This window comes from Dermochelys coriacea, chromosome 6, assembly GCF_009764565.3.
Source record: "Dermochelys coriacea isolate rDerCor1 chromosome 6, rDerCor1.pri.v4, whole genome shotgun sequence".
Classification (NCBI taxonomy): Eukaryota; Metazoa; Chordata; order Testudines; family Dermochelyidae; genus Dermochelys; species Dermochelys coriacea.
In genome coordinates, this window is record NC_050073.1 from 99,412,276 (window position 1) to 99,425,772 (window position 13,497).

General features: G+C 43.2%; 1 protein-coding gene across 4 annotated transcripts in view; it reads right to left on the reverse strand.

Annotated features, from left to right (window-relative positions):
- The window catches only part of ITPK1 (inositol-tetrakisphosphate 1-kinase), a 218,685-nt gene that overhangs the window by 16,121 nt on the left and 189,067 nt on the right, over positions 1–13,497 (reverse strand). For all 4 annotated transcript variants that reach the window (XM_038405731.2, XM_038405732.2, XM_043517869.1 and 1 more), the window contains 2 exons: positions 5,435–5,533; positions 3,098–3,138 (listed from right to left, as the gene is read on the reverse strand). In XM_038405731.2, coding sequence (XP_038261659.1) covers positions 3,098–3,138; positions 5,435–5,533 — 140 coding nt within the window. The remainder of the gene's footprint in view (positions 1–3,097; positions 3,139–5,434; positions 5,534–13,497) is intronic.

Here is a 13,497-nt window from a genome sequence, read left to right on the forward strand (position 1 = left end):
GTTCGGTTCAGGTTTGAATCTCCCTAGCAACTGGGGTTTCTGCCCCTTCAGTGAGAGATTCTTTCAGAGTCTAACTGCCCTCACTATTGGAAAATGCTCAGCCAACATTTGCCTTGGCTCAGTTTCATCCCATCACCCGTAGAGCCCCCTTAAATGAATGACACAGGGACTGGAAGAAATATGCCATAGAGAAAGTAATTTAGGGGCTCAAACCTAGCCCATGTGAGATGGAAGTGATGCTGATGGGTAAAAGGAAACACTCTGAAGAGGCAGGAGAATCCACATCACATAATACACAGTTCCACGCTTGGGCACCCTGATTAAGCCACTGACTGGAAATGCTTATTTACTCCTTTAATTAGCTTGAAGGCTATGCCCTCTCATTGTGGGCAAAGACCCGGGTGCAATGATCCATGATCTTGTCACTTTGAAGAGGGACTACCAGTTTTCCTATTGAGTTCAAATTGGTCCAGGATAATGCCCAGAGAGCTTAAGTGATTTGTCCTAGGTCACAATGGCAGAGTTCAGAACACAGCTTATGAGCCCTGACTTCGAATCCCTCTCAAAGATAGCCATTTCTCTCCATAAATTCTGCCTCTTTTCTTGCTTTCTAAAATTAGCTGGATCTCAGAAAAGTCAGGATAACTGGAGGGATTTTACAAATTGCATACCATGGAACACTTTCTATCTCCTCTATGTTTACCTGTCAATTTGATTTATATTGTACTCTTAGTTAGTGGAGCTTTTTCTAAATCATGTTAGCTTTCTAGTTTGTTCCTGTATAATAAGATAAATATTTCAACAAAAAGTAATACTTTTAGTCAAATAAGCAATGGGATGACTATACATTTATGACTAACGGGCTGAGAACATGTTTGTCTCTATCTAGCTGTTTATTATTCTGTTCTCTTCTATATCTGGTAGACCATATGAGAGCACATAATTTTCTGCACACATACACAATCAGGAGATTCTCTAACATTTTCTGAGTGCAAATTAGTGCATGTAGCCAATGCCTATTTGCAATTGACTTTTTTTATTCTATCATTATTCTACTAGATGCTATCTTTTTGGCAGCACATATCCAATATGCACATGCTAATAACCTGTGTAAGTAGGCTTCTGTAACTAAGTTGGATGGGGTCTCTAGGCACAACCCCAATACTGTACATAGAAGTTAAGCATCTTGCCTAAGGCCACAGAGAGGACAACTGAACTACAGTTACTTGCTTCCAGTCCTGTGCTCAAGGCACTGGACATGCTGCTTTCACATCAGGAGCTTTCAACAAACACAATATTCCATGTTTCTCAAGCAGTCATTCTTCACATGTGGCTATTACAGGATAGCTATTGTCGTCTGTCGGTAAATGAGCCCTAATACTACCCCTGGGAACATGGCAACTTCAATAACGGTCTACTCCAGAGAGACTGAAGTGTCATGCAGGATCTCAGGCATCGCTGAGGACACCAACCTGTGCTGTAATAATCAGCTCCCATGAAAAGCCACAGCAGTACAACTCTATTTGAGCATCACATCTTGCAGATGCTGGGGTTCTAGCAGAAAACTTAAATAAGTACTTTTCATGAGAACTGCAAAGAGGGGCTCATCACAGCAATGAATGTCCAAGCTAACTCATTAGGCACTGAAAGCTTTGTGCATTTCAGGTGGCAGTTACAGGAGAATCAACAGCAGGGTCACAGGATTGTGATCTCCACCAGAACTGTATCTGAAAAGTTGAGTGGCCAGCAGCTATCAGTCAGTCCCTTAATTAAACTAATTAAGGGACCCATGTGCCTTGTCTTTGTAAAAGAGGGTGCATGGTCCAACTGAAAAATAATGATTTCTTTAACAGTGACTATTGGTCACTCCTCATTTTATCAATAAGAAAAGGAGTACTTGTGGCACCTTAGAGACTAACAAATTTATTAGAGCATAAGCTTTCGTGAGCTTCATCGGGCATCCGATGAAGTGAGCTGTAGCTCACGAAAGCTTATGCTCTAATGCTCTAATAAATTTGTTAGTCTCTAAGGTGCCACAAGTACTCCTTTTCTTTTTGCGAATACAGACTAACACGGCTGCTACTCTGAAACATTTTATCAATGGGCACCCTGTTCCTTTCGAGCTGTATTTCACTCCAGGGCCCTTCATTCTCAAAGGGGCACAGCAAATTTTAGAAGGAGCTGGGAAACTTGGATGTGGCCATAGATAAGTTGTGAATGAAAGAATCAACTAAAGAAAATATTTATTCACAGGGAGTAGGGCCTGGATTCTCACACTGGGATTTGAGGAGGAGGGAGGCAGGAAAGCTACAGGAGAATGAGCTGAAATAGGGTTTCTCCACCTCTACTCCCAAGATTCTGGAAAAGGTGGAGGTGCTTCACCTCAGGTTCCCTATATTTATGGCCAGCTAAATGCACAGGAGATTACCTTACCTCAGGAATACAGTCATTTCACTTATGGCCACCTCCCAGAAAGGATGGAGAAGGAGGTGCTTGTCCCAGCCCAATCCTTTCCACTCTACCTTCCCACCTCATGAAGAGAACTGAGCCTATGAGTGGCTCTGTCCCTGCTTGCTTCTCCCTTCCCCCCTGCCATGAAGAGGAGTGCGAGAGGGCAGCTTCTCCTCACCCATCTTCTCCCCATGACCATCTCACTGAAGAGAAGAAGCTGGGCAGCTCTTCTACCCGGAAACAGAGGATCAAAGGCTCAACATTTCAGAACCAATTCTCACCATCAGCACCACACAATGGAGCAGAGACATAGGGGGTGAGGGGGGAGAAGACCCAATTGGCCTGATCTCCCACCAAATGGCAGATTGAAGGAAGGCAGGCCTCACAAGCCCGGCTCTTGCCTCACTCTGCTGCTAGAGATGGAATTTCTGCTCAAGAGTGATGAGCCCTGTTTAAACTGAGCCCAAGTAACCTTACAAAAGGTATCTGAAGTAAAGACATGTAAGGGAGGAGGGGAAGTAGCTTGGGGGATAACAATCATTCTATTATTGCACAGTAGAGCTCCCAACCAACCCATAAGTCGTCAGGAGGGGATTACAAGTGAGGGGATAAAGCTAACTGAAGCCCCAAGAGTTCTTTTACTCACCTCATGAGAGTTGGTTCCATGGGCCACTCTGGTTTTACAAACTGTGTAAATGAAAAAAAAGAAAAAAAAAGGAGTGTGTGTGAATAAGCGAAATGGGCCACACACAAGACCCTTTGTACCAGCTGTTTCCAATCCTTATAGCAGCTCACCAGGCTAAGATCTCAGCGGTACCAGTTAGACTCACTAGGGCTCACTGTCTCAACTCTATGTGCTGTCCATTGCCATGGAGTTTGGACTGCTCTAGACCCGTGTCTCTTAACTGCTATTCTGCAACTGGAGTTGATACACACTGGGTGAGAGCACACAGGACTCAGGAGAAGGCAGGCAGCAGTAGCACCGAGGGCTCAGCACAGAAGCTGATCATTTAGGTGGGAAGGCAGCACAAGGCACCAATTACGAAAGCCTGAAATAGTAGTGCCAGTGTTCATAACTCTCGTGACTTTTTTGTAAGTCACTTGATTTCAGCCGGGGCTCAAGTTAGCCTGGCAATCATATGAACAGCTCCAGTCCAGTGCAAACCTGCTCTGAATGGCTGCCTTCCCCACTTGCCTGCTGCCTTCTGGGGAAGAGCAGCCAGCCAGGACTGCTGCATAAAGCAGGAAGAGCTGTCTCCCTCTTCACCAGCCCACTCCATTCTCACACCAGGGAGCAGAAAGTGCTCTCAGCAATTCAGAGCAGCTCCACTCCCTTCTTCCCTCTGCTCAGCTGTGAACAATGGGTCAGCCTGCTCCCTGCTCCCCCCCTCCATCCCTACAACACTAGTCTTGAAAAGGGGGAAAGGGAGGAACCAGCTGCTGTTACCCCCTGGACCTGGAAGAGTGGGGTACAGGGGCAGCAGAGGTTAGGCTAGAAGGGCAGAATTGATGTGATAGGCAGATGCAAGGGCAGAACTGATATGGGAGCTGGGAGGGAGGGGCGGATTGATTTGAGGGATGGGGGCAGAATTAATTGCTGTGCAGGGGGTGGGAGCTCCTACAGAGAGGATTCTCTTTACCCAGTACAATTGAGAGAGCGGACAACACTAATTATGATCACACATACACACTGGGGATGGGCAGGTGGAGTTAAAAAATAATAATCAAAAGACAGACAAAACCCCCCACAATATAATCTCTCTCTAAAAAGATCTCATGGGGTTTTTTTTGGGAGGGGGCGAGGGGAGTCTGACTTCTGGCTGTTGAACCTTGGGGTTGTCAAAATTGCAGTACGAGTGGCTGGGAACCACTGCTTTGCAGTTTGACCATCTCAGTGCTGCAGAACCACACTGCTGTTAGCCAGTCTATAATGTGAATGAAGTGGGGAGTCAAAATCATTCAGTTAGCTATAGGGTGCTGCTTCACAGTATAACTTCATGAGATCTGCATCTCATTTTGGTGAGAAGAGGGCAGCAGGGCAATACGACAATTGTTTTACCTTAGTACCTTACAAACAAAGTACTGCATCTTAAGGGTTTGTCTACCCTGGCACTTCGTCGGCAAAACTTTTGTCTTTCAGGGGTGTTAAAAACACACACACCCCGGAACAAGAACATTTTTTACCAATAAAAGGCGCCAGTGTGAACAGCGCTTTGTTGGCAGGAGCGTTCTCCTGCTGACAAAACCGCTGCTGCTCATGGGGGGTGGAAGTTTTTTTTGTCAGCAGGTGAGCTCTCTCCGGCCAATTCAAAGCAGCTACACTGCTGTGCCTTTTAGCAGCACAGCTGTAGTGGCACAGCCATGTCACTAAAAGCCTCATTATGTAGCCATAGCCTAATACAGGAGGCTAAGACACAGAGCAGACACCACTTCTGTTCATTTTACACTGACAGTATCAAATGAGGAAAGGAATAAAAAAGTCTCAGTGTGAATGTCTGTTACAATGAGACAATCAGCTTACTGCAGCTGCCTGAGGCTGCAGCCTCTCAAACCTGCCTAACACTTTATTATTATTATTTTTAATTTCCTGGCATTTAAAGGGCATATTTTCCATCTGGATTTTGGGGAAGGGGGAAAAATGATTCTCTTGAGGAAAAATAGCAGACATGGCTGGCGGGAGCAACCTCCTGAACAGGTTCAAGACCACAGCATAACCGTTAGAACTATGAGCATTTCCCAGGAACATGGTTTTGTTTACTGCAGTGAGGTGTTTGAGGTAGAGACCATCTGTAGGGAGCTCTTCAAAAGCTTGTGGGGAGAGACATTATTCTATACACCAACTGTTCAGTTTAACGGTACTAATTATAGAAAGGTTCTAGTGTCCCTGACAAAGAATCATGCAGTTCTACATTGGTTACAGTGTTCTTAAAGGATAAATGTTCAGAATATACTAGGAGAAGTGATAAAAAGCCTGTTTACATACTGAATGGGAATGTTAGTCCATTCTTCTCTATGACCTGCAAGGTGTCTTCTCCACAGGCGCTTGTCAGCTCCATAAAGGGTGGCGAACAGATCCTCTCATCTGCAAGACAAAAAGAGGAGTCAAATGGAAATCTGGAGCTTTTGCCTCCGAGTTCAGGTCATTACCAGCTCTCTCCACAGTAGCCATTTTCCTTCCTAGTTATTCCACTAAGAGATTAAAGCAGAACACTTGTAAGATCATTCACCAAACATGGATTTGGGACACTGGAATCCTTAGAATGGATAAAGGCCCCAATTTACAGACTCTCTTTGAAGGAAACAGAAATGAAAGGACAAAATGTTCACAAGTAGCCACACAGAATCACTGCCCACTTTTGAAAATTTAGCTGCATATTACGCACCCAAGGACAGAGCACAGAACAGAGCCCAAATCTTGGCTCACAAACTATTGCTTTAAGGTAAAATTCTCCAATTGATTGCATATCTTCACTCCAGATGATCAGAACCCAGGTTAGCCTAGCCCACATATGAGCAGCCACACTGCAAAGCCAGACTTTAGTATGTCAACTTAATTGTAGCCAAACTGTTGCTGTAGGACTTCTGTGGTCATATCCCACAGTTACTAGCATCACAGTAAGCTGAGCCTCTCTAGGATTCTGTCCTAGTGAATTGTGTGAGAACCTGTCTGTCCTTCTGGGCACATGGTGGTGGGAGTTGGGGTAATGGGGGGAAACAGCAAGGACTAGTAGTGGCAGAATTGATTAGCCTGCATCCACACTGCAAAGTTGGGGGGTTACCAGCCGAAGTGTAAGCAGCATATAGGCTTTAGTCTATAGCCCCAGATGAGACAGCTAGCCTGGGTTGAAAGCAGAGTGACCACCTTTTCAAAAGGCAAAAGTGGGACACCTGCAGGAGCCCTGTTGCCTCCAAGGCCCCACCCCTGTTCCTCCTCTTCCCTCCGAGCCTGGGCGGCTCTTACTACTGCTCGGCTCCAGATTCTGGCCTGGTAGCAGGGCCTCAGTGGGAGGAGGAGCGGGGGCAGGGCCTCGTGGTGGGGGTGGGGGATGCTAAGGTCCACCTCAGCCCTCTTCCCACCACCGGCAAGAGACTGGCACTGCCCCTGAGACTTGGGCAAGCACTGAGCAGTGCCACAGGGAATCCAGGATAAAAGATGTCCCGGAATCATTCAGCCTAGGATCAGGACTTGAACTCTGCATTTCGGGGCTATCCTATCCAATTCACATCACCCTACTGGAAAGGGCCACCACACTCAGATGAGAGGCTTGTGTGTGCGTGGATAGGAGCTAGGGACAATATGGAAGTAAGAGCCTAACTTAAGTCTGCAGTGAAGATCGACCCTTTGAGTTAAAGGTTTTGTGTGTGGATAGGAGTTGACTTAGGGGCAACACTCAAGTTATAACTTGTTAACTTTGCAGTAAAGACAAGCCCGAAGTTAAGCACTGCTAATTAGGAGGGTTTAAAAAAAAAACAACACCACATAGCCAAACAAAAAGTGACAATAAAGAGTAGAGTTCAACGGCAATAATGAAGGCTTCAACTCTGAATATCATCTGGAGACTAACACAGGAGGAGGAGGAGAGAGATTGTTACTAGTACGTCTGTCAGAAATAATTTACATTTTTGAATCAACCAAAAATTTGGCTTGGCAGTAAGTGAAGCTAACATTACTATTTATCTTTGTTATTGTGATAGCTCAGAGCGGCTAACCATATTGAGGTCTCTGTCATAGGCACTGTACAAACAGAATAAAAGGATACTGTCTGTTCTCAAGAACATAGTGTCTAAAAGATGAGCATAGTAATTCTTAGTATTTACATGGCGCTTTACATCTGGACATTTCTTTACAAACATTGACTAAATTAATCCTCCTACTTCTTTGAGGATAGGTATAACATTTCCACCAGCTTACAAATGGGAAAAATTAAGCATTAAAGCCTACAGAGAGAGTGGGCATTGGAGCTGGGATTATACCTCAGGAGTTCCTGGTTTATAGTTCTCACCATTAAACCATACTGTTATCATAAAAAGTTTTTGCCTGAAAAAATTAAGGGTCTATTTGCATGTAGCCTGAAAGGAGCAGACGTATAAAAAGATTGATGCTTTGAGGTCAATTTCTGAAAGTCAAAACAAAACTTCCCACACTTCAAAGCTTTCAGCTCATTGCTATGAAAACAGAAAACAGCATCCAAAAGCGATAGGTACTGTAATATTTACAAGCTTCTGCCAGAGCAAAGTTTCTTTACTTGAATTAATTTGAGGAATCAGATTTAGTTTATGGACACGTGGGAACAACTTTGCCTTTGGCTGTTTTCCCACCCATATGCTTGAAGTTCCCAAATAACTCTTGTGTTCAGTGAGTATATTCAAAAGGATATAGGACTCCATCTCACTTCCTTCCATTTATTTCCCATTCTAACTAGCAATTGATATTTGTAGGCTGCAATGTTCTTGCCAGTCACATGACACATGGGGAGGGGGCAAGAGAGAAGTCCTTATAATTTCGTTGACTTCAGTGCTTAAAAGAACCAGCTGGATCAACAAAGAATGAAAAAGAAAATGAAAATTGTTGGAACTTCAGAGTGGTCCTGATGCTTCTGAGTTGCTGACTTGGATGAGAGTAAGCCCCCAATCCTCCCCACACCACCATCAAGGGCAGGATTCTTGCCTGCTGAATCCATTGGAGCAGACCTATAACTCAGTGGGAAAGCACTGCCCCCACCCAATCTTAAGATCCCAGCCTGGCCTCAAGCACAGAAAGCTACTTCTCAGAATTAACTGCACATGTTGCAGATTTTAAAAAGTGATTTTTTTTCAATAAAATAAAATAAAAATAAACAGCTGCTAGTCACCAATTACTGTCTTTTCTGGGGCTGCGCACATGCTCCACAGCTTTCTGATGAAAGCATCCTGTTTTCTCCACCAAGCCTCAGTTATCAGAGGGAAAGCAAGCTCAGTGCAGCTGCTCAGCATCAGAATCCATGTGAGACAATATGCAAATTTAGTGTTTGATGGCTGATCTCAATCCTGGTTCTCATCAGCATGAAACAGAGACCCCCAGTTTTGTCATATAAGCCAAACCCTGTGTAAACAAGCACCTCAAGGTACACTTAACCCATTGTGGCAATGCATTCCAGCATCGGGCATTATTGGATGTTGTCACTGTTTCTCAGTCAAAAAATGGTTTCCGGTTGCCACAGGAAACCACTGCCAAGAGGAATAACAATGGCCATAACAAGAACTGGTCTAGAGATGAGAGCAGAGGAATGGGAGTCAGGAGTCCTGTGTTCTATTCCTGGCTCTGCCATGGACTCACTCTGACACTGGGGCCTTATTACTCCTATCTGTAAACAAGGGGATAATAATTATTTGCATTACTCAGAAAGGTCTACTGAGGACTAAGTAATTATGTTTTTAAAGTGCTTTGAGATCTTCTAAAAGAAGATGCCACCTCCCCAATATATACACCTACCTCACCTCTTCTAGAGCTGTGTTAGTTCTGCATGTCTAATAGAAGTAGTTATGTTAAATTTACTTTTGTCAGGAAAGTGAGTAGATATAACTCAGTACACACAGATAACAGGAGATGGTGCCACTTTTACAGTCACTTTTCAGATTAGAGCTTCACGTTAAAGTGTGACTGCCAAAGAATGTTTTTAATGGTACATCTGGGGAGGATTCATTGTTCACCCTCTCACAATGGCTAAATACAAAATTGCCTTAGTGTACTAGTGATTTTTCTAAATGCCACCCCTGAGCACTCAGCTTGGGATTTTAAAGTCAAAGTGGGTTCCTTCTGCCTCCCATCATGCATAAAAATTCAATCATCAGAACTATGGCTGGTCAGGAAATGATAAGTATTTGCTGCACATTTAAAAAAAAAAAATCAAAATTTTCCATTTTTTCCCCAACAAACAACACTTGTTTTGGTGGTTTTCAAAAGCCAAACAATTTTCAGTTTTATATTTTCATCCACACGCTGGAAAGAACTGAAAACGGTTATGGAAAAAAGGCCATTTTTCATCAAAAGAAATATTCCAAGGAAAAATGTCAAGCAGCTCTGATCAGACCATAACGAAGAGCATTGGTCATCCAACAGAAATACTGACCGTTTTGAAGAACAGTATAATCTTTTGTCCTCTGCTACTGAACAAATGGCAGGGTTTCATAGCTCAGGCTCCAGCCTGCGCATGGAAGTCTATACAGCAACAAAAACAACCCTGCAGCCCAAGCCCTGAGACCCCGAGTCGGCTGGCACAGGCCAGCTGTGGGTGTCTAGTTGCTGTGTAGACATATGTCCCATTTCCAAGCTCCATCCATGCAAGTCACCGTGGTTTATGGATGACCTATGAAAACTGAAGCAAGAGGGAGCAGAGCTGTTAAATAAGGAGGGACCATTTTTAAATGTTCATTTTTCTTACTACAAAACCTAAACAATATTTACTGGCTTCAATATCTACAGAATACTGTTAAGCACTAACCACTGACTGCAGGGGAACTACAATCTAAGATTCTTTTCTCCTGGAAATCCTCAGGGCTAATTTATTTATAATAATGATTAAAGAAAAGATAATAAATGCAATCCCTGATAAACAGAATTGTTAACAATATCTTTCCCCAGCATTTACTAAAACAAGGAAGTCAGTGAAGAGACCTCTTTAAAAATCGAAGGAATGTCATGATGTAAGAGACTCACTAAGTTCTTAAGCCTATTTTTACTCACTCTGAACTGGGCATTACAGAAGGCTCTTTTGTTTGTTTTTAGTACAATGGCAGCCTATGTCAGAGACCTGAATTTGGAAACACAACCAGGATGCCACTTGGCCAGATCAGAGAATCTGTCAACTTAAAAACAAACAAACAAAGAAAAACAAACAAAGCAAGAAAAAGAATATTGATGCGGATCACGCCTGAGAGGCTCATCTTCACTACATCTAAAGGGGGTAGAGGGTTAGTCTTGCATCCAATCCAGTGCTGGATATAGTTTTAAATTTTTGTCGTTGCTATTTGAAACAGCACGACCATTAAATCACAGCTGAAATATCAATGTGCCTTCTTGTTCTCTCCCCTTTGTCCTTATTTTTCATTTTATGTCTTGATATGTTTTCTGCAGCATCTGCTTTTGCTCAGACTATATTTTCTCTAACCCCCCCCTTCCTCTTTCTCTTGAAGACTCTACTCTGACAGGGCTCCTTCCCTCCCCTACCCCATTTTTTTTTATTTTGTTTCTCTCTCTCTCCTTCCCCCCCCACCTTGTTTCCCTTCTCTGTCCCAGTCTCTTTTCATCATTATTTCTTTTCCTTCCATTTCTCTACCCAAGGGGTTCTCAACCTGCAGCCCAATCAGCACACTGCTTCGGCCCATACAGGTAGTATATATATTGTGTGGATGCGACCCACATAACACACACACACAGAGCTGCATATGTGGCCCACAATGGTAAATAGGTTGAGAACCACTGCTCTACCCCCTTCCCATTTTGGATGCAGGTCAAATGCAGTTGAAAAGTGTGCTTGGGAAAGCAGGCTGATATACCAACAAGCTGTAAGTGATGATGTAGCACTCTATGGCTCTCTCCCTATGGCTCTGCTGCACCTGGAACCTGACATTCAGTTCTGGGTATCACTTTTTCAGAAAGATAGAAAAATTGGAGGTAGTTCATGCAGAAGCCAAAAAAAAATGATGAGGGAGCTGCAGAAACTGACCTATGAAGAAAGAGTAAAAGAATAACTTGGCCAAACAACAAATAAGAGGAGTGGAGGGTGATAGAGAACCGGAGGGGTATAAACACCAAGGAGGGAATTATTTTGGGTGACATGCAAGGATACTGCTACAAGCAATGAAATGCAATTAATAAAAAAGAAAAATGTAGATTGAATATTGGTCAGGAAATTTTTTTTTCTGGCAGTGAGATGTGGTGGAAGTCTCAATGCTTGGGACTATAAAAACTAAACTGGACAAAGCACCAGATGATACAACTTCTTTAACTTCTATGATCCTTAAGATTTGTGAAGCAAAGTATCAACACGTCAAAAAAAATATCAGCAGAATCCAAGTACTGCAGACATAGTATGATGGCAAAGTGGATACAGAGAGACACTTTTCCAGAGAAGAATTCCGATCTCAAGTTCTTACTATCCATTCATGTGGAGCAACTATTTCTGGAAGCTACACGAGTCCCTCCAATCTATCATGTCTAGAAAAGTCAAGCTAGGATGAGAACAATTAACATCCCTAGGGCCATGGCTGTAGCGCCTTCTGAAGCTTTCAGCAAAGTAGCTTTTAAAAGAAAAGAATAGCTTTCTATGGGGGGAACCTCCAGCAAAAACACTGAAAGCTTCATCATGACCATACGAGGTGCAACCAAGTGGCTTTATTTATCCCAATCCAAGTACAAAAAAGGATTAGTTCTCCTTCTAAAGGCCAGGGATTTCCTATCAGGGATACTGCAAAGCCTGTGACTGGAAATAATGCACTGGGACACCAACACCACTAATACTCTGGACTCCAGCATCCAGACCCACAGTCACAACAGCCTCCCTTAAATCTTCACTGCCGAGTGATTAAAGAATAGAATAGAGAACCAGGAGACCTGTGTTCTAGTCCCAGCACCACCACTGCTTCACTGTGCGACTGGCTAAATCACTTCACTTAGCTGTGCCTCAGATTTCCCATCTGCATAATGAGGAGAATACTAACCTCACATGGGTGTTGTGAGGCTTAAGTAAAAAGGGCTCCTGAAACTCTGAGCTACTTAGATGAAAAGCACTACGGAAATGCAAATCATTATTAAGGTTATTATAGAAAATTAACACACTGCCCCATAGACAGTTTTAATCTGTGAATTTTAGATGCCAAAAACTAATCCCTACAGCTCCATCAGAAAAACTCAATCTGTAACACAACTCTGAGAGCCAAACTGTTTATTTACAGAATCCACCTTTCTGAAAGAGCTTGGTGCTGCTTATTTACCATATTTTCTTCCTAGCTAGTTATAAAGATGGCAACAGCTTCCCTGTGAGACTCTACATTTGGCTGTAGAGACTGTGGGGACTGCTTTGAAGAAACAGGGTGGGTTACTTCTGTATGATAAAACACACACAATATACAGTAAAGAGAATGCTCCTGAAGTCTTGGCCTCCTTTGTAAACAGTCATTAAATAAATAGGCAATTTCCATAACTCAGTACCACTGGTTCAGTTTATTCACTCTCAAAGGCTCCCAAATCAAAAGTAACAATCACAAGAGATTTGTTAGAAGGAACAACAGTTCTGAATCCTCAGTCTTTACCAGAGAAAAGCCCTTCTTTAAATTGACAGAATACTTGGCCCTATGACTTCAAGAAGCTTAAACCTGGAGTTTTCCAGTAAACTACATTCCATTATCACTTTCACAGACTGCCACAACTGCACTCCACTCCCATGGGGTTATGAAGGATGTGCAGCTATTGATCTAGTCAGTGCCACACATCATTGTCCTAATATACCATGTGGAGGAAAGGTGAATTTCAACAAACTCTTCCCCCTCCCCTGGAGTTCACTTTCAACTGGAAAAAAAACCTAGCAGATGTCCTTTGTTAGTAGCCAGTTTACTTTAGGTTGAGGGTTTTTCATTTTAAACCACCAAGGGTATGTCTACACTGCAATTAAACACCTGTGGCTGGCCCGTCTCACAGGAATTGGGCTGTCGGGCTGTGAAATTGCAGCGTAGACGTTCAGGCTGGGTTGGATCCTGGGCTCTAGAATACTCCCCTTCATGGGGTCTCAGAGCTTGGGCTCCAGCCCGAGTGTCTAAACTGTAATTTTACAGACCTGCAGCCTGAGCCCCACCGCAGGTGTTTAATTACAGTGTAGACATAGGCTATATGATGGGCTCCTCCTCGTTCAGAATACATGGAATCATTATATAGTTACTATAGTGACAGTCATAGTTAAATTTAAAAAACAGCTTTCATCAGAATTCCCCCTTCGCAGTTGTTCACAGCTTTCACGAATGGAATTTTTTATGTAAATTTTTTTGAATACTAAGAAAGAGAGAAATCTCTTC